Source organism: Epinephelus moara, chromosome 1 (assembly GCF_006386435.1).
Source record: "Epinephelus moara isolate mb chromosome 1, YSFRI_EMoa_1.0, whole genome shotgun sequence".
In the NCBI taxonomy this organism is placed as follows: domain Eukaryota; kingdom Metazoa; phylum Chordata; class Actinopteri; order Perciformes; family Serranidae; genus Epinephelus; species Epinephelus moara.
The window spans coordinates 27,274,338-27,295,514 of NC_065506.1; the positions used below are offsets into that span (position 1 = coordinate 27,274,338).

The window sequence follows — 21,177 nt, forward strand, 5'->3', positions numbered from 1 at the left end:
TGAAGAATTTTTGGTGAAAGTGTAGTGAAAGCCTGGACACTCTTTCAGTACTGAGTCCTGTTGTTTTTTAATGGGCATTTAAAGGGAGTTAAGGGAGCTGCAGCTACAGACAAATGCAATAAACCAGCCTTGGATACAGAAAAGAAAAATAAGGAGCAGCTGTCAGACAGACAAAATGCAGAGGCTCGGCTGCCATAAACATATTACAGTGCACTCCTGCAGATATAAAATCAGTGCAAGGGTGTGGGTTTTGAGGTGGACACATATGAAACAGGGGTTTGGGGGTCTTCTGCCAGTGTCAAACACTAATTTCCTGCATTCTGGTTAATGTTGATACACCAGTGCAGTTTCCACATGAATTTATGATATGTATGTCTTTAATTCTGTCAAAAATAAAAGTCCTTTGCTACTCTCATGTTTTATTATGGAAAACAAATGCACATGTTATAAATATTGAGGGGAATGTGTCCCCATTGCCCCCATGAAATCCAGGCCTGTGAATCAGTGCATGGTATTTTGAGAGTGAACATGAGTAAAACCTTCCTCACAATGGCTGCATAAAATATGCAAATCACCTCCAAACAGAAAAATTCCACCATTTAACATCCAGTAATCACCTCATGCCACAAAACGGGGGGCTACAGAGAGGCCTACTTGTCTCAAAACTATTCTTGATCAACATTTGATTTGCTGTTTGGTAGAAAATTTGTCTCACTTAGTTAAAGTGCTGCGGGTCTTCATGCTCAGTTTATCTGCAGTGTTTGCCCTTTGAGCAGCTCTGCTGTAATTAGTATCTTTCCCTGCACTGGTCTGATTACAGCAGCGTGTGAGATGAGTGCAGCCTCCTCTCTGCATCCTGCATCCTCCTCATAGTGAGCTGGACCAGAGCCAGACCTATATCATGACCCCGCCACACCTTGATTTCTCCTGGAGACCCCGTTGTCTCTATCTCGTGGCTTGATCCAGTATTGCAACCAGACATGTACTCCTGGAAAGATCTCATCGCAGTAACTCCCAAAGTGGGATCTACTCGTGTGTGACACTGTGAAAGACAGAACCAACAACTCCCATCAGAGATTTCAGCTGGATTTGTCTCACTGCTCGAGGAAAGGACATCACACATCAAAATGAGCAGTTTAAGGTCGGTGTGATGCAAATATGTCGCTGTTTGGACAGAAATAGGTTATACCACTTTGTGTCCCGGCCTATGGAAATAGTCCGGTCAGATCCACTTTCACAGTGAATCAGTGCGCAGCGGGGACGCGTGCAGCACGGAGGCTGTCAGTCCTCACCATCCCTCCCATTGGCTGCAGCAGGATGCTCGGTGTCTCTCCTGTTTCCTTGATCCTCACATGCAACTGGAGCCGAAGGAGGTTCACAATGAAGCGCGAGGGGGGACCTTCACCTGTAGATATTTGACATTAACCCGTGTTTCACAGCTCCACAAAACCCGCACGCCACTTTTGAAGTAAAAGCCGCGCGCCTCGGACATCGCGTCGCAGCACAGCCGCTGGAAATAACTTCATTATTCCAGGTTTTTTGCGGGCGGCTGTCGCCCTGTCCTCCGGTTTGACGGGATACTGCAGGCTGTATGGAGGGGATGTCGGCATGGCTTGCACCAGGAGAACCAAAACTTTGGTGTCCACATGCGTGATACTGAGCGGCATGACCAACATTGTTTGCCTGCTCTATGTCGGATGGGTTACTAATTACATCGCCAACATTTACATCAAAGTTCCCATGCCTTTACCGGAGCGAAAGTTAGAGGGTGACAAAAGAGGGGACACTCTCCGGATCATGGAGAGGCTCGATCGGCTGGAGAATGTGGTCAACCAGCACATACAAGGTAAAACCTCCATCATTTTGACTTACCGTGCTCCCTGCACGACTTTACCTGCACCTACACCATCTGGGGCTCCATCAGAGTAAAGTTTTAATGGGCGAATAGCTTCACTTTCAGTGCGAATTCACAACAAGGTGTGTTTGCATTGTCTGTTTTTTGGAAATAAATAGAGCAGGAACTTCTTTTGTCTGTTAAAGATCAGGTTATTTGGAGGGTGTGATAGAGGACAAAGGAGTGTAAGAAAAGCTGCATGTCTCCATGAAAAGGATCAGTAGCTACAGTGAGGCAACATATAGAAGAATGACACTACATAATATCTAAATACTTACATCTAAGCTTCAATTTAAGAATATATTACAATAACTCTGCCATAAATGGATATAGATTAGATAAAGTCTTGCTATTGAGTGCAGTTTAAAGTACACAGCATTGCTCTCCTGATTTACAGACTCATGCATCTTTCATTCACACTGTTAAATTCCTGCTCATGCCTTTTTTTATTAATGGTAATTTAAATGTTGGTATTGCAGAAACCAGCTGCATATTATTCAGAAAAGTAGACAACATGAAGCGCCTCATATCTTGGACAGCGCTCCACCTGAAAATGTAGTGTGACACAACATTATGCATCCTTAGTTAGAGCCCGAATCCAATGAAGTGCCGGCAATAGAAAAATCCCACATTAAAATACAGGTGCAGCACAGTGTATTGTTCAGATTCCATGGCTGATTTTCTGATCTGTGCATACATTCATCGTTTGGTTGCCTCTCATTCTACCCAAGTTAATTGGGAATATGTATGAAAATTTGCTCTTTCCACATTAACTTGTTCCTTACTTTTAGGAATGTCTGGAATCCCTTCTCTCAAATTCCTTCCTCTGCTCCCGGTGTACAGTTACTTTACACTTGATCACACACAGTTAATTTCTCTCCCCTCTGTGTCTTTAAAAGAGCTATTCTTGTCATCACAGGGGGGCTCATTTTGGGCAGGTCCCAATCTGAAATGGCACAGAGCTGGTGCAGAAGTGAAATGCAGACAGAAAATCTACTCATGCTGCTTTGAGCAATAACGGCTCTGTCTGTGCTAAGCTCGGGTAAACATTCCTCCTGGAGGCAGGTCTCCATTTCAGCTTGGCACCCATAGGCATCTGCAGGGCGGAGCTCTGTTCAGGTGACTTACCACCAGAGTGCATGTTTCAACTATTTCTATTACTCTGACAGAAAAGATCATTTCATGCTAGATTTGTGCTTAAAAAACATCGGCGTGGCCTGGGAACATTTCTACAGTGATTTTTTTTTCACTTTACAAAGCTTTCATCTAACAGTAAAGACAATTATAAAAAGAGATTACTCATAAAAAAAGTCAGCCTGCAGCACCTCTAAAGCTCACTAATTAACACATGGTATCTCGGAAGTCACTGCACACGGCCAGGAACAGTCTCGCACGTAACCTGTAAAACCACAGCTTGGCTTTTTACACTTTGGTTTGTACGGATTAAATGAAGAAGATATAATGTGTTAATTAGGACGGTTCAGAGGTGCTGGTAGGTGGATATCTCACCTTTGAAGAGAGCCAGGCTAACTGATTAATCCCATTTCCATTCTTAATGCTAGGCTATTTGGGCCAGATGTGTAAATGCTCAAAACAGTTTGATATTAGGGGCCAGACTGGACCGGACCTGTACACCAAATTTTAATGCAAGGTGTCGAACTTGAATCAACAGTTGCTCCAGATCAGATAATAATAACACCATGTCCTAACAGCAAATGAGTGTCCGACTGTCACATTGCATTGTGTAATATCGGAGCTCTCTGTCCACATTGAGTCTATTATAAATGCACTCACAGGCCTACCTACCAACTGTGCACTCGAGATCAGTCTGGAGACATAACCACTCAAAAGAGAAAGTTGAGTCACCTACTTGTTTGTTGTCTTCCTATGTTTGTACTTTCTAAACAAAAAACACTGATATTTACTGAACATGACATACAATACAGCCAACAGCAAGTAGCCTAAAGGTTGCTATTAGAGATGCACCGATCCAGCTTTTTCAGTTTCGATATAGATCCCGATGCTGTGGCTTTGAGTATCAGCCGATACCAGATACCGATCTGATACCATGGTTGACCTAAAAAGCTATATACCTTTACATGTAGAACAAAAAGACTAGAGGCATCAGGCATTGATGACGACACAGTTCTTTCCTAAGATAAAATGAAACAAGATGAAGCAGATTAATGCAATGGTGAACTATTTATTTTTAACAAAAATAAACAATTGTGCAACAGCAGTTGAAATAGTGTGAAATACCTCCACACAGCATATTCTCTCTTTCGCTCCATGACGTATGACGTAGCTTGCGTTGTATTAGATTGAAAGGGAAAGGATCACCTCAGGTATAGGTTGCATTTTCTGATACCTGATCCATCTATTTTGATGATATCTGGGTCGATATTCGATCCAGATATCGGATCGGTGCATCCCTAGTTGCTATCACCAATGGTCATTTACCAAGAACGTTGAGCTTTCTGATGGTCTTCCTCTGGCCAGATGTCACCTTATTTTGTTTTTTGTACTGAAATAAGGAGGTTCTGTACAAGTAATTCTTCATTTTAGTTCTTCCATCACCTGTTCCTTGTCCACTGCGGCGCTTTCAAACTGAGCAACAGGAATAAAAAACAGGGCGTCTGCTCGCAGCCACTTAGGACGTCATCTTTCATCAGCTTAAAATCCAAAATGTTGCCATATTGGCACAGTCTTAGTTTTCTTCAGAGACTAACTCCGCCAACAAACAAACAAACACAACATGCTGCACACGTCCCCCTCTACTGAAATTTAATCTCCTTCATGTTGCTGGCGGTGCTCAGCTCACGTCCTGTCAGACACTAGTGGCTCCGTTAGTCAATTTATAAACATAATATTTTGTTAATCACGTTGTCATATTGCTATTTACCAATGCAGCACAAGTTGGATGTAGCGCCCTGATGCCGTCGGCACAGGTTGCTGATGTCGGGTACTCTTTAATTAGCCAGAACATGTCATAATGACATGCTGGTTTGTATAAAATCATAGTGATTTAAGCTCGTACACCAGACCGAAAATCGACCCAAATCTACCAAACTACCTGTCACTTTAAGTACTACGGCTGATGACTGTAGCTACATTTTACTGTAAAGACATCAGAGTGACATCAACCTACTCATCTCCCATAATGTTGGAGTCATCCTTTAGAAACAAGCTGTGGCTCATTGTCTTTTTATGCCAGTTTTAAAACTAGGACAGTCATTCTGTAGTTAGTGAAAAAAAAAAAGAAAAAAAAGTCATGCATATCAAACATTTTTACTTTTTTGCTTTCCTTCTCTTATGAGCTCATGCACAGTCAGCCAGCATCATTACTGGCTGTTTTGAGTATTTGTAGTCATGTTAAGACTAATAAATACAGTAAGTCTCCAGGCATGTCGTTTTATGGGTTTGGGAGCAGCGCCGCTGTTGACAGCAGAAGCTGTTGGGGCTCATGCTGGAAGCGACTGTTGATGTCATATTGGTGCACATTTGCAACAGTAAAAACTGTTCCAACAAAATGACCTGTCACTTTAAGTACGAGCCATATTGTCTGGATTTCCCTGATAATTACTCTGAATGCATTTGCTGCAAATAGAGAGCCATAATCCGAGCCTGTAAGTGGCCAACGGCGTCAACAGTCAGAGAGCTTCGGGCAGAGCCAGAGAGTCATTAGTGCACTTACGACATCTCTAAAAATACATCTTCCTCCTATATCACGTTGTGAGACAAGTGCAGAAATTGTATATTCTGCCCCTTGCATTCTGTAGCTCAGCGCTGTGACTTGCACACTTAAAGGGTCCTGGTGCACTCTTCACTCAACCACATGCACTTAGTTTTAGTGCACTATAAGACCAACATGAGCTCCTTCACCACAGAGCGTTATTGCACGTGAGAGTGAAACATTTACTGCAGCTGACTCACTGTGGAGTCAGAGAAAATGTCTCCTCCGGTGTCAGTGTCACACTCGCGGATGAGAAAGAAAAATTCCACTACTCTGACTGTGCGATGAAGTTAAGTGGCCTGTTACCAGGACAAAGCAACGTGGCAACAGCACTTTGAGCTCTTTGTTGTATTAAGCACAGTCAGCCGAGGAGAATTTATTGGGAAGTTGGACTGAGCAGGTTCACACACGCCCACAATGAGGGCTGTTTGCTGCACCCTCTGAATGTTACTGCACCAGTGACCATCTCCAGGAGAGCTCTTACTTTAGAATGCAAAAAACTTTAGTCAAGTACTTTCAGCAATTAATTACAGTACAGTACAGTACAGTAACATAGCTGTGCTTATGTTAACATGCTTTTGGGCCTTTCATGAAACAGTGGGATTTGGCCAGAATTTTTTGTGCATAAAACATTTAATTTCCTTCATTCTGGTGATTTTTCACGCACTAATATGGGCATGGCTGCATGGTGATGCAGTGGTTAGCATTGTCGCCTTACAGCAAGAGGGTTCCTGGTTCGAAGGAAGGGTGGGTGGGTTGCTTGGGTGGGTTTTCCCTGGGTACTCCGGCTTCCTCCCACAATCCAAAGACATGCAGGCCAGGTTAAAAGGTGACTCTAAGTTGCCCGTAGGTGTGAATGTGAGCATGAATGGTTGTCTGCCTCTATGTGACAGCACTGCGATAGTCTGGTGACCTGTCCAGGGTGTACCCTGCCTCTCGCCCAATATCAGCTGGGATAGGCTCCAGCCCCAAGATAAGTGGTTACGAAAAATGAATGAATTTCGGCATTTTTTGCATCAGTTTATGGGCTAAATGTTTATAATTCTGTCAAAAGTCTTATAAGTTTTTATTGGGTGTGTGTACATGTTCTAAATATTGAATTGGATGTGTCCCCTGCATCTCCCCCCAAATCTACACTTTTCCACATATAGTCGTGTTTTTTTTGCTTTGCTATCAGCAGCTTATCTTTTGAGGTGTGAGTTTGTTGACCCTGGTGATGAGCTGTCGTATACAATTATCCGTGTACAGACACATTAAACTGTACTGAATTGAAGGGAACAGGGTTGCAACTAACAATCATTTTCATTATTTCACAATCTGCCAATCACTGTCTTGATAGTGTATGAAATGATTTCTCAAAGCCCACTGTGATGTCTTGTAATTTGCTTGTTGTTTTGTCCGACTAACAGTTCGAAACTCAGAGATATTCAATTAACTGTTGTATGTCGAAACAAAAACGGCACATTGTCACAATTTAGAAGCTCACACCAAAAAATGTGTGGCATCCTAGCATGAAAAATGGCTCAAAATGTTAATCAATTATCACAGTAGTTACTGATTCATTTTCTTTCAGTCAACTATTCCATTAATCTGCCAACCACTGATGTCTCAGTTGTACAGTTATTGTTAAAAATCCTTCTTTCATAACAGTTGTTTATGTCAACAGAGCGATAGCAATTAAAACTATATATTTAATTCTGGTAATTATATTGTCAGTGCAGGGTTTATATTGTTAGAGTCTCAGCAAACCATGTAACATATGTGCATGAAAGTGACATGCTGTTTTATTAGATTGTTGTTCATGAAAAAGCAGCTTGTTTCCTGGGTTGCTTCGACCTCTAAGGATGTGTATTACCAGCATGTCGTCTGATTGAATGGCCACGAGGCCTGCGCGAGGCAGTCATTAACACAGCGCTGATTTAGCTGCAAATGATAGCGACAGTTCCCAAGATGGCTTCAAGCTAATCCACCCGTCAAGTCAATTGAGAAGCTCCGTAAATCAGCGCCGCTGCCGATGCTCAGAGGACAGTTACATTTGGATATTTATCTGATGTGATTTTCCAGAGCGACAGTGAGTGCAGCTGTAGAATGAGTGAGTGAAATTTGAACGCACTCGTGAATACATGGACGTGTGCAGGTGTTTGCGTGCATGCTTGTGCATGCAGGCTGTGGTATGCGGCTCGGGGAAGTACAAGTTACCCTCACACATACTTCCAGCGCCTTTGAAAGTGCTCAGTCCTTCGGGAGAAAGAACAGTTAAAAGACTCTTTGACACAGTTTTGGATGAAGGCAACCTTGTTTCTTATAACGTAAATAATCTTTTTTTCCAATATTCTTTTTTGCTTTGTTACCACTTACATGTTATTAGATATAAGATGTCTAAGTGGGTGTACTGAAGGTATTAGAAATATATTAAATGTAAAGTTATATCAAAGCATAGTCAGTATGTATTGACTTGAATATCTCCACTGCCGACAGAAATAGGTGAAAATCTGTTTTTAAAAATGGGCTTCATGTGCAGAGAGCTTGAGTGTTTGCTTTCAGTGTTGATGTTTCATGTTGTGTAACTTCCTCTGCAACACACTTTCATTTGGCAGCTCGAGAGCTCCTTTTTTTGTTTTTTACTTACAGATGCAGCATGATGGTGGGGTTATTTATCGGTGATGATTATTATTTTGTAATTCTGCTTTCAAATGTAAAAGACGAGCATTATGTGACTCTGTGCGTGTGCTGTGTTGACAGGAGATATTTACCAAAACTTAAAAAGAAATTAAGGATGCCCTTCTCTTAGTAGTTAATTGACTGGGTCTTGCTTCAGTAGTAGCACAATACAATCAGTCAGAAGAGTTAGTGAGCGTAAACTGAGTGGCTAATTAAGGTGAATGAGGGGCAGGTGTGCTGGCAGGTGATTGGGGAACAGCAGGAACAGCTGAAAACTACTGCTGCGTGCAGAGTGAGGGAAGGTCTGCAGTGAAATACTCCAAGCTGCCAAATAATAATGTTCAAGAAATATTTATTTTATACTGTCAGCGGTCACTTCATTAGGTACACCAGTAACATACAATGCAATCCAAGACAACACTTCAGCCATAAATTCTACTTTTACAAAAATAATGTTCAGTTTTGATTGATGCTGTCAGAAAGGTATTTATTAAACCACTGGTTCCCAACTGGTCCAGCCACAGGGTCCACATTTCTCCTTAGTCATTACTTCAAGGTCCACACATTTTTTCAGCGTCATACTTGTGCTTGGACACGTTGTTGAGCTAGTTTGCTGTCTCTGTCAAGTAGCTGTATGTTAGTCGTTCACTCTACAGCAGGAAACAGCACTTCAAAATAAAAGCTGTATGGTGGAAATTCACTGTACTTAAAAACAAAGAATTTTAGTTAGAGTTTTTTTTACAAATCCACTTTTAGACTGCAACCCACCAGTTGGGAACCACTGTATTAAACTATGTGTCGGACTGGGCGATATGGAGAAAATCAAATATCACAATATTTTTGACCATATATCTAAATATCGGTATTGCAGTAATATTGTAGGGTTGACTTTTTGTGCTTTCACAAAAATAAATAATAAGATATATGACAAATAATCATCAGTAATGTGGATGTAAAGGCAAATAATTGAACAGCTAGAACAGTCTGTTAAGTTCAGAAAATGACATCACGTTACTGTGATGCAGCCTTTAAAACCTGGAAAGGACAACACTTATGATAATACTAGGGATGCACCGAATATCCGGTAACCGAATATATTCGGCGGAATATTGCAAAAAAACACACATTCAGTATTCGGTGGAATAAGTGAAAAGCAAGGCCGAATAATAGCGGTGTGTTTTGATGACACAATCAAACAGCGTGCGGTGATGAACGGAGTAAAATGTCAGCAGTGTGGCGATATTTTACTCCGTCCATCACCGCACTCGCATTTGCGACTAAAAATAGTTTTGTGCGAGCAAAATAAATCATTCAGCACGCTGTGCAAGTACAGATTTCACCAGCAGCAGAAACGAAAGGCAAATCCTGCCGGTTGTGGGTTGAACGGGGGTCACAGACACAGACAGGAATGTATTCCTGTCAAATACGGCAGCCATAGTGCTTCGCGGCGCAACGTAAGGCTTACCGGCGACGGAGAAGTCCGGCTCCAATAATGTCTTCTTCTTGCCGTCATGACTGCCCAAAAGTACCTGGACAGCCGAGCCGTTGCGGCACACAGGTATGTGACATGTCAGAGGAGAAACGAGCCGTTCACATTTTTCTCTTTGTGGCAGGTAACGGCCCACAAACCTCACCGCACTTAAGGGACTGTTCTTTACTTATGAGGGACTGCTCTTTACTTGTCAGGGGAGGAGGGTGGCTGGTTGATTTTTATTTTATTTATTTATTTTATTTCAATCCCCCCTATGTTAATCACTTATTGATGCTGTTTTTGAAGTATGAATAAGTCAATAAGTAATTTATTCCATTGAAATATCATTGATGTATTATAGAAAAGTGATTTATCTTTTTATAAATGACAAAAGGCACATCTGCCTCATTTTCGCTGTGGTATCGTGATACTACTCAGAACTGTGATACTTTCACTGGTATCGTACCGTGGGTCCCAATTTTGGTACCGTGACAACACTAATCTGGAGGGTGTTCATCTGCAAAAACTAATGAAAAACTAAACAACGGTATTCGGTACTCGGTATTCGGCCAAGTGTTTAATTTTATTCGGCTTCGGCTTCGGCCGCAAATTTTCATCTTGGTGCATCCTTAGATAATACCATATCCAAAACGTTAGACGATATCTAGTGTCGTATCACGATATTGATATTATATCGTTACATTGACCAGCGCAAACTAACTGTTATTCAGGTGGTATTTGCAGTGGTGTTGATATGTGTGTGTGTTGTAATTTTCAGTCCAGTGCAACTAACCAACTACAACCTTAGTAAATAAGTTCAATCATTATTGTTTTACCAGATTTTACTGGACTGCATAAAATCATATATGTGTACCTAATAAAGTGGCCAAGCATACATATATTTACATAATGTCATATAGGTTTTGCTGCATTGAAATGGGGTCATGTTTACCATGTTCACATGAAGAGTAGGCTACTTTTGAATGCCCCCCTCCTGTGATATTCATGAACCCGTAAGTGGAAATTTTCTGGAGGCTCTGAGTTATGAGTTGTGACATTTGTTGCTGTTTTCAGAAATGGCGCAGGTCATGGATGTTAACGTTTAGGTGGATGGTTAATATATCCTAAACTTAGTTGTATAGAGTCATTCTTTGTCATGTATTCTCCCTTTGGTCTCATCTTTTTCCTTCGTCATACTACCATTGCATTTCCTGCGTTAATTCAGTTCAATTCAATTCAATTCAATTCAATTCAATTCAATTCAATTCAATTTTATTTTATTTATAAAGCCCAAAATCACAAATCACAGTTTGCCTCACAGGGCTTTACAGCATATGACATCCCTCTGTCCTTAGGACCCTCGCAGCAGATAAGGAAAAACTCCCCAAAAAAAACCCTTTAACATAACCCATTAACTAGCATGCTAAATCGTTACCCTCCGTGGCTTTGAGATGCGGGCAGTAGCCTCCATGTTGCTGTTGCCTAGCAGCACCAAACACATCGTGTACATGGGTTCCCATGTCGTAACCACAAGCTGACGAATTCCATTTGAAGGCAGCAAGATGCTTCAGGCGATGGCTTCAGTCTCTTTTTAGAAGAATAAGACTACCTGGCAACTTTCTGCCTCTTAATTGATTTCATACATGTTTTTAAGCAACATTAATGTGGAACTTTTTGCACTTTATAGATGAAAAATTGCAAACTGTGAATTAGAGATGGATCAATACAGCACTTTTGAGGACAATACCAAAATTGATATTTTAGTGTTGAACAATGCAACAGCCATGCTAGACACTCTGTGAGGCTTCACTGAGGCACAGCGCTGCTTTGAGCTAAATGCTAATGTCCACAGGCTAAAGGCTTATTCAACAATGCTAACATGCTAATTAGAACAGACGTGTATGTTAGGGATGAGCAATACTACAAAATCTCGTTTCGATCTGATAACAAGTAATACAGGGTCGGAATCGCTGATACCGATACTTTTTTATTATTGCGGTGCCTTATGTAACCAAATACAGTTTGAAAATGCAACATTAACCAATGCTGAAGATCTGAGTAGAGTGACATATCATCAATATATACCTGGATACTTCTTGCCAGATCCTCTCTGAACAGACTCTGCCGGTGAACTCTGCTTCTGTGTCAGAGGGTCTGGATGCTGAGGCATTTCCCTCCTCCTGTCTTTTCTGTTGCAGCTCCAAGTTCTCCTTATCGTGTTTTTTCCCCTCTTTCTTTCAGCCATCACTGCAGTTATGTGTCAGATAAAACTAGTCAGGGTGTGCTGCCCGATGCTTTTGTTGTTTATGTGCACACAACATGGCCTTAGAGAAGCAGTGTACATACACTAGATGTGTTCACGACAACGAACATTGTTTACGAAGACAGATCTATTCTTGAAATACAAATTGGTACAACAGAGAAAAGAGAAACTGATCCTTCTTGGTATTGTTGCTGTTGATGCTGAAATTGTGATACACAGTCCTACCAATGGTTTCACACTTTTTCACTAATCGATGATGGTGGTAACACAAGCTAGAAAACATAAATGTAAACAATACCAACTTTAGAATACTTTTACAAACACTGATGGCAGAGTGAATGGTCAGGTCATTTGTCCAATCATAGCAAACAGACTTTTGGAGAGTAGCGGCACAAATTGCCCGGGAAAAATGACAAAGTACACAGCTCCACATCCAAGGGTATGTGGACACTAGGGGAAAGCCGACGGAGGGCCCTGGGCCGTGGGCTCGAACCCCGCCGCCCTCCCACTCTCCCTCTGGTTCTCTGGCGGAGGAGCAGAGCACAGTCTGGGTCAGCGGGGGTTGCTGGAGGCTGCTTAGGAGCTGTGCGATAAAGCCAGGCAGCCAAGAGTCAAGCCAAGGCCTGGGGCGCATGCTGGAGGCTTTACCGGGGCTGGAGAGGCAGCCAGAGCGGGTGTGAGGAGAGCTCACCCGCTTTGAATGCCTCTCCAGCCCTGATGAAGCCTCAGATTTTAACAAACAAAACACATTTTTTAAGGAAGGACATGCAACTGGTTTGCGAGATCTCAAGGATACACACAATGGGTCTCATTCATGAAACATGAGCAGAACGAATTTGTGTGTAAACAGTTCGGCATTCATCGATACATTAGTAGCTCCGATCTTTTCGAAGGCACTTACAAAATCTACTGCTGCTCCTGACTGCGCGTAGCGCTTGTGTAAATAAGAAATGTTCAGAAATATTGCTTGTCATTATTAGAAATTACAATTTTAATTCATATTGTGCTCCGTTATGTTCACAGTACACAGGTGCCTTGGAAACACCTCAGTTAAACACGGCAAAAGATAAGAAATATAACACATTTAGCTAAATAAGTTGGCAATTAGCAGATTTCAGCTTCACATTAGGTTACTTAAAATGTGAATTAGTTATTTATATTGCTTTAATACATGTGTTTTCTACATTTCTGGCATCCCGTTCCCACTTAAATCAACCAGGAGAGAAAACTTCTGTTTGAGAGGTGAGAATGTGAGACCCACGTTGCTGACCAAACACCAAGCTATCACTGATGGCTGTCAGAATGTACAGCAAATTAGCACTGAATATGACACGTACATTACCACACTTTCTGAGTTTGCTGTTGACTGGTCCTGTGGAGGCATGTCGCCGTCTTCCCTGACAGAGAGGTTTCTCTGATGATGCAAGCAATGCGCTCTTCTGCAGCTGTGGCTGGGAAGAGCCTCCTGCTGTAGCTGCTGTAATTTTTTTTGTGTGTTTACTTAGCTTTTTTTGCATCAGGTTTCAAATGGAACCGTTTTTGTTTAACTTCTTGAATGGTTCTTACAACAGAGGACACAGTTAATGGCATCGGTTACCTACTTCCACAGGCTGTTGATTCACCTGTCCTTGCCAAACTACTACTAACAGAAGAAAGTAAAACGTTTTTCTCAACTCCACTGCACCCAAAATAGCTTCAGTCTCAGTGTTAGAAAAGTTTTTCTTTCTCTCTCTTTCTCTTTCTTTGTTTGCTCTGTGTTTGCGGGTCGACAGGATGCAACTATCCATAGTAGTTATCACCTCCTTATATGGTAGTCACGGGCTATTCATTGGTGGGATATATGCTAATTGCTGACTAGCGGGAGCGCACTGTCAGTTTACTATTGATTGGCATTCATTTTCTGTGGCATTCGTGAATCCGGTGTAGGTTTTAGTACCAAGGGGTTTTTCTGTATGTGCAAATCTCCTCACAGATTTACTAACATTTCATGAATGAGACCCAATGTGTTTTGATGACGAACCCTGATTGTAAACATAACAAGAAATGTATCCCCTTTGATTTTGTGTTAGGATGTTAACATCTGCTAATCACCACAAAACACAAAGTAGGGCTGCTCGATTATGGAAAAAATCATAATCACGGTTATTTTGGTCAAAATTGAAATCACTATTATGCAAACGATTATGCGGCGCACGTGACACGACGGCATGTCATTTCTGTCTCCACATGGTCGCGCTCTCTGTATCGCGCACAGCGGAGTTCGGCCCTGATGTGCGCACACACACACACACACACAGGCAGACCAACCTCTCTCGCTCTCCCTCTGCCATTTTCCGCACGCCGTTTTTGAAATCTTCCGCGATCACCTGCCCCTCTCATTATTCGATTTCACCTACTTGACTGGCTCGTGGAGTGAAAAGAGGAGAGGAGGGGGCAGTATTGCGCATGCGCGGCTTCCGGGAGCTTTTGATTTGCAACATAAGACAACGAGAGTAAACTGACAAGAAGCGCATAATTGTTTTATGTTGATTATTTTGTTTTCATAATCGTTGAAAGCCCAAATCGTAATCTAGATTAAAATTCGATTAATTGAGTAGCCCTAACACAAAGTACAACTGAGACAGACCGTCATTCATTTTGGCTTAATTTTAGAATGTGGGGTATTTTAAAGTTGAAAACATAAACTTCTCAGTGCTCTCTAGTGGACAAACTAGGATTCTGAATTACTATAAATATTTATTTACCTTTTCTATGTTGCAGTTTCACATATTTGACATATCAGCATCTATTTGTGTCAAGCTCACATCAGCTGATATCAGTCGGCTGATTTATCAGTCTGGCTCCGCTGTTAAAAGATAACGTGATTAAATAAAAACATTTGTTGAGGGAATATTTCCTTCTTGCGAGTTTGGCAGAATTTCATGACTTATTCAATAAGCAGCCAGGTAGGACACTGGGCACATTAAGAGAGACACAGAGCTGTATGCAAATCTGAGTGCTTATAATAGACCAAAGCCCTTAAAGGTTTTTGTGAATTCATCACTGTGCAGTGATAGCGCTTATCAGGTCTTGGCATCTGTTGAAACAGAGTAAAGAGAGCAGCCTTTACTGTTCTTCATAACTGATAAATAAGAAATAAATGCAACCATGGCCTCTATAAACATTCTGCTGTAGATTTATTACGAGTCTGATTCATCTGTCAGCACTTGCAGCTTGCAGCCTGTAGGCAGGGATGCAGACGGTGTGAGAGAGGGAGAGAGTGAGAGTCTGGGGTGAGGAGTGGGAATATAAAACGGGGAGATCTTCTGGGTGGTAATTCCAATAAATCGAGAAGTTATTGAAATGCTGGGATATGAATGCACTAAAGAATGTTTGGTAATGAAAACAATTAATTATTCTGACTCCAGAGGGCAGAGTCATCGCGAAGAGAATAAATTAGACGTGTAAGAGCCTGTTACAAGAGTGTCGATTCAAAGGTCGTCCCCTGACAATTTTCTACTAAATAGATCAGTTCACTATAGCAAATGTTCTCAGTGTAGTTTTTTCCCCAGCGATTTTTTTGCTGCCACAACAAAAAAAAGGAAAACAGCCCTTGTAAGTGAGACTGAAATCTGGTTTATCTGTGACTGTATGAGATTTACATCCCGAGCTGACAACAAGCCATTTATCTCCATGCATTGATACACAGTGATGTACTGATGTGAACTTCAGAGCTCGGAGTCGGTTAGAGAAACACTTTAAATGTTCACGGGGAAAAACTTACAGCTGCGTTCAATGTTTTTTGACCAGAAGGGGAAAACTCATGAAGCTCCAGTAAAAGGCAGCAGCAGAAGGGACAAATGGAAAAGCTTTGTTGCTCCACGCTTTCTAGATTTGTCAGCAGTTGTTTTTGAGTTGTTTTTCTCACTCCTCCTCTGCGCCTTCTCTCTCATATCTATTGGCACAAAGTGAGGAAGCGTGCTCTGGTTCAAACACACCCATGCCATTATGTGCAAAGTGTTTTCATCTGCTGTATGAACGACTGTGGACTGTCATTTTCTCATGCAGTACAGCATGATCACTCCTGGGTTATGGCCAGTTCTGATTACATGATCTTATCTGTCAGCACACATGTTCAAATTCATTTAATCGTTTTTGATGGCAAAAGTTGTTGTCAAGCACAAACTGGAGAAGGACTCAAAGCAGACTCACAGACTCGGATAAAAGTTCAAGGTCAGTGCACGGGTGATCAGTAAGGCAAAAGGGTGGTCAAAAACACACTCACAAGGAACACTAGAGAAACACTGAAACTCTCAACTTAAGGTAAAAACAATCTGGCAACAAAGGAGGGTTAGACAGGGACTTAAATAAACTAAGACCAGGGAGACAATGAGACACAGGTGAAACACAATAGGGTGGAGAAAGTAATCACAAAGGAGAGAAACTTGACAGGACATGGGGTCTGAAATGAGACAAGACAATGGTTACCAAAATAAAACAAGAAACACAGGGATGACAAATACACATGAATTTAGGCAGCTTGACAGGTCATGACAGTTGTTTTCCTTCTTTTGGAGGTAAAGCTACAGGTAGACTTTTTTTTTTGTATAAACATCTGAAAATGTGACCACTTACATGCCAAGCAAAAGGAAAAAAAGTATAAAGCATTTTCTTAAGAGATTTATGTAAAAAAGTATTTAATCAAATTTTTAATGTATAAAAAACTCAGAGGTGACACGAGTGAATGAAACATGCTAACAAATACAGTACACAAACAACATTCATAAAATACACTTTTTTTTTGGCTCCCATTTTCCACAGGTTTGAGTTGAAGGCTTTTTTATGCACACAAAAGACTTACTTCTCTTAAAATCCATGTTACTGAGCATGTCGCCTTTTCCAAGATAATCCAATGCAACAATTAGTTTGCAAAACTCAAGAATTTCTGCAGGAACCATCTCAGGGAAACTCATCTGCATGCTCATCATCCTTACCAGGGTCTTGACTGCAGTTTGTCATGGTAACCAACTTGAGTGGCATCTGCTCATCTTTGATGGCATCTGGCACTTTGGAGAAGTGTTCTCTTTACAAATTAATCCCAGTTCACATTATCCCAGGCAAAGGGCAGACAGTGTGTATACTGTCATGTGGGTGAGCAGTTTGCTAATGCCAATGTTGTGAACAGATTGTCTCATGATGACGGTGGGGTTATGGTATGGGCTGGCGTAAGATACAGACAGCAAACACAGGTGCATTTTATTGATAGTGGTTTGAATGCAGAGATTTTCATTAGCCTTGTGAAATCCTAATAAATGTCCTTTTTTTTAAGAGAAAACTGCAGATTTTAGAGAAGCTTTGGATTTTTGGAATGTTAGTTAAATAAAACATATAATTTGAAGAGACAAGGGACAACCCTGGTGGAGGTCAACACCCACTGAGAACGTGTTTGACTTTGTGCCAAGTATGTGGACACAGCTCTCACTTTGGTTATACAAGGAGCGAATGGCTCATAACGGGGACCCCGGCACTCTGTCTGCCCACAGTACCCTCACAAGACTCAGCATGGGACACATTTGTGAGCCTTCTCCAAGTCCACAAAGCACTTGTAACCTGGATGGGCAAACTCCCACGACCCTGCAATCTTGCAGCCCTGCAAGATTAAAGGGCTGGTCCACTGTTCCACGACCAGGACAGAATCTGCTCCTGAATCAGAGGTTCGACAATCAGTCGGAGCCTCCTTTCCAGCACCCTGGAATAAACTTTCCGAGGGAGGCTGAGCAGTGTGATACCCCTACAATTGTAACACGCCCTCTGGTCCCCTTTTTTAAAAATGGGAACCACTGCCCGGTCTGCAACTCCAGAGGCACCGTACCTGACTTCCATGCAACACTGAAAATGCGTCAGCCAAGACGAAGTGTCCAGAGTCTTCAGCATCTCAGGGCAAATCTTATCCACACCTGGAGCTTTGCCACTGGGGAGCTTTTTGACTACCTCAGCGACCTCTGCCAGGGACATGAGCAAGAGTTCCCCCGAGTCTTCAAGGTCTGTCACCTCCACAGAGGACATGATGGCTGGGTTCAGGAGTTCCCCAAAGTGCTTCTTCACCCGCTTGACATCCCCAGTCTGGGTCAGCAGTTCAAAACATTGAATTTGCAGTAAAAAGCCATTATCAGACTGATAATCCAGCAAATGGATTTTAACGATATAGAATTAATGCAAACCAGAATCTCTTTACTACCATACCCAACACACTTTATTTCCCATAAGAGCCTGATGGTATAGGATGGTCACTTTATGTACATCAGCACACTGTGTGTTAACATCACCTACTAACTAACTAACAGTTATTGACTAATCTGCAGACTAGTTTTATTGGCCAATCAATTAATGGATTTGTCTGTAACATTTCAGAAATTAGTTAAGAATGGCCGTCATAAATTCCCAAAGCCCAAGGTGATTCTGATTCTCTATTTTTGCTTTGGAAAATGACAATTAACTGATTTATTTTCTGTTGACCGACTAATCAAATTCATAATTTTACAAAAGCATTGTGTGTAGTGCTGCCGGAGCGCAATGGGATAATGCTGTGCCCTGTTTTTTCTCTCCAAATAAAGAGATAGAATATTCACAGTTCGCATAATCCAGTTGATATTCATCACATTTTTCTAAGTGTTTGAAGATCCAATCATCACTAAAGCGTATGTCACGCAAGAGAGCCAATAAAAACACATGGACTGACCAAAGTTTTCATACTGACATTCACAGCGTTTTGATTGATTCATGACATCAGCTCGTGCATTAAGTAACATGCAACAAAACATTAAACCTCGAAAGTTGCCGTTAGCTGCCAGCAGCCCTTGAGCGACACAGTACAATAAATTATATCCTCTCAGTTTATAGCTCACTAAATATAAAATATATCACTCCTCTGACAGTTTATTTATTTGTGATGCATTTGCAGAGAAACATTACAAAGCCAGCCTGTTAAACTTGGCCGGCTGCTGCATCCACAGTGCCTGCAGGAAAGCTACGTTTTCATAGTCTAATAGCCTATTAGATGAGCTTGACCTCTGCCTGCACTGCAACTTCTCCTCAGAATGGATGTTCCAAATGCAGCTTCTTTTGCTCAGCTCAAGTAAGTAAATGAAGTCATTCAGAACACAGACTACTTGTGTTCATTTACCTATATTGCTTCATGCCACACTAATTATGACCTACTGCATCCATGGTATTGCCTAATACAACTTTGCTCAGTGTTCAGCTCACTGCTGCATAATGTTCTCAATGTTATGCAACTTCTAATAAAGACTAACATTTGATTGTGTGGTCAGTCATACTTGACCAACGTAGTCTATGTAAACTTTACATAATTGGAGCAGTGGTTACATAACCTTAGAAACAAGCCACTGCTTACCCATGTGCTTGCACACATACATGGCTGTCATAGGTGCGCTTTTGTCTTGACACAAATAGCACTAATCTGCAAAAGTGAGGAAAATTTTGAAGAAAAGTGTGCCCTGATCTTGAAATTTCCTCTTATGTTTTCCATAGCAGCACTTTAGAGCAAGTACGCACACATGCCGTGAACAGCTTCTTCACATCATTGCATGTTTAACTGTCTTTAAGGCATGTTTTATATTAAAAATACATACATCACAAAGTTTAAGTCTTACAAAGGGCACTCAGAAATATTTTATACATTAAATTACTAGTATGAAGTTTTATGTGTAGTCAGCACACAAAGCCAGTCTGTTCACACCCAAACCAAAAAAGTCAATAAATTAAGTGTAATTCTCACCAACCTCTTAAATGTGACTATATGAGTTGTGTTAACAGAAACATTTTTCAGTCATTAGATTGAAGCTGTGTGTTTTCCACTCCTAGTTCTTCTATCTATATAAGACAGTCGACTTCAGCCGTCAGCATTCGATCTGTCTTTATTGAGTCGGGTGGTGTTGATGTGAGTTTATGATGGGGGGAGGGTGCAGATGGATTACAGGGTGAGACTGGATGAGACAGAAGTGAATTATAGTGGCCTCGAAATGAGATTCATCAACGCTAACTTTAATTGAGATCTTCTATCAAAATACATTTTCCCAACCTTCACTCATCATTAATCCATCACTGATACAGAAGAAACTCCGACTGTAGTTATCCGCCACGAAGCATTGCATTGCAGATCCCAAAAAGAGCAACAACAGGCATGGATGGTATATTTCTTCCACTAAAAAGGTTGCTCTAGAGGGACTTTCAAACCTCAGATGTCCGAAGATCCTTGAACGCACCGCCAATATCAATTTTAATCTCTGCAGTTTATCACACTGAAGCTTTGCTCACTCACAAGTGTTACCTGGGGTCCTTTTGTGATTTGTAATAATTGCAGAGGTTGTCTGTGTGTGTTCTTCATCCCCTGTAACTCTGCCGGGTTTGTTAATCTGTAAAATAAAAAATGAACAGGACAGGATTTATGCCTCTGGATGAGGATGAGTGATTTTAATATTGCATGGACTAAAAACAGTGGAAACCGTTGGGTCTGTTCGGGTCAAATTGATCACCATAAGTGAATAATCATAACTGATTTTCGTCTTTATTTCTTGTGCAGATTACCATCTAATTGACATTTGTATGTTTAATTCATGAATATAAAGTAATGAAATCAGTTTTGCTATTTACTGAATTTTATTGACTGTTTAAAAATACGGCACAGATGTTTCAAACACTTGAACGCTTACTACACAAATGAAATCACTGTACTGTGTATAATTCAAATAATATAGTACAGCACTGCATTTCAAATGTAGATTACTGTAGTACAAAATATACACTGAACAAATATTTATGAATGCAACCCTTTTTTCACCCATTTTTCACGGGTTTAAGTTAAAGATAAGACTAAGGGCTCTAGTTTCGCAGACCGGGCAAGGCGGGGGCGCAGCGCACCTGCACTTCGCCAACTGGGTGTGGCCAGGCAGATTTTGCAAGTTTGGCACACTGTGCGCTGGCGCAGCTACTCCTCTTTCCCACCTCCGTCCCTCCTACCTGCGCAAGTTGGAAAGAGGGAGGAGAGAAGGCGTCGAGTGGGTTTTACACACATCACACCAATCAAATGAGCCCCTCTCCTCGCCCTTAAATGTGCCACGCGAAGGCGTAATGAGAGTTTACTCAATTCGCCATGG

General features: G+C 41.5%; 1 protein-coding gene across 1 annotated transcript in view; it reads left to right on the forward strand.

Annotated features, from left to right (window-relative positions):
• The first annotated feature begins 1,267 nt into the window (after positions 1–1,267).
• Positions 1,268–21,177, forward strand: part of galnt18b (UDP-N-acetyl-alpha-D-galactosamine:polypeptide N-acetylgalactosaminyltransferase 18b) — a 129,731-nt gene continuing 109,821 nt past the window's right edge. The window contains exon 1 of the mRNA XM_050053845.1: positions 1,268–1,846. Coding sequence (XP_049909802.1) covers positions 1,609–1,846 — 238 coding nt within the window. The 5' untranslated portion in view covers positions 1,268–1,608. The remainder of the gene's footprint in view (positions 1,847–21,177) is intronic.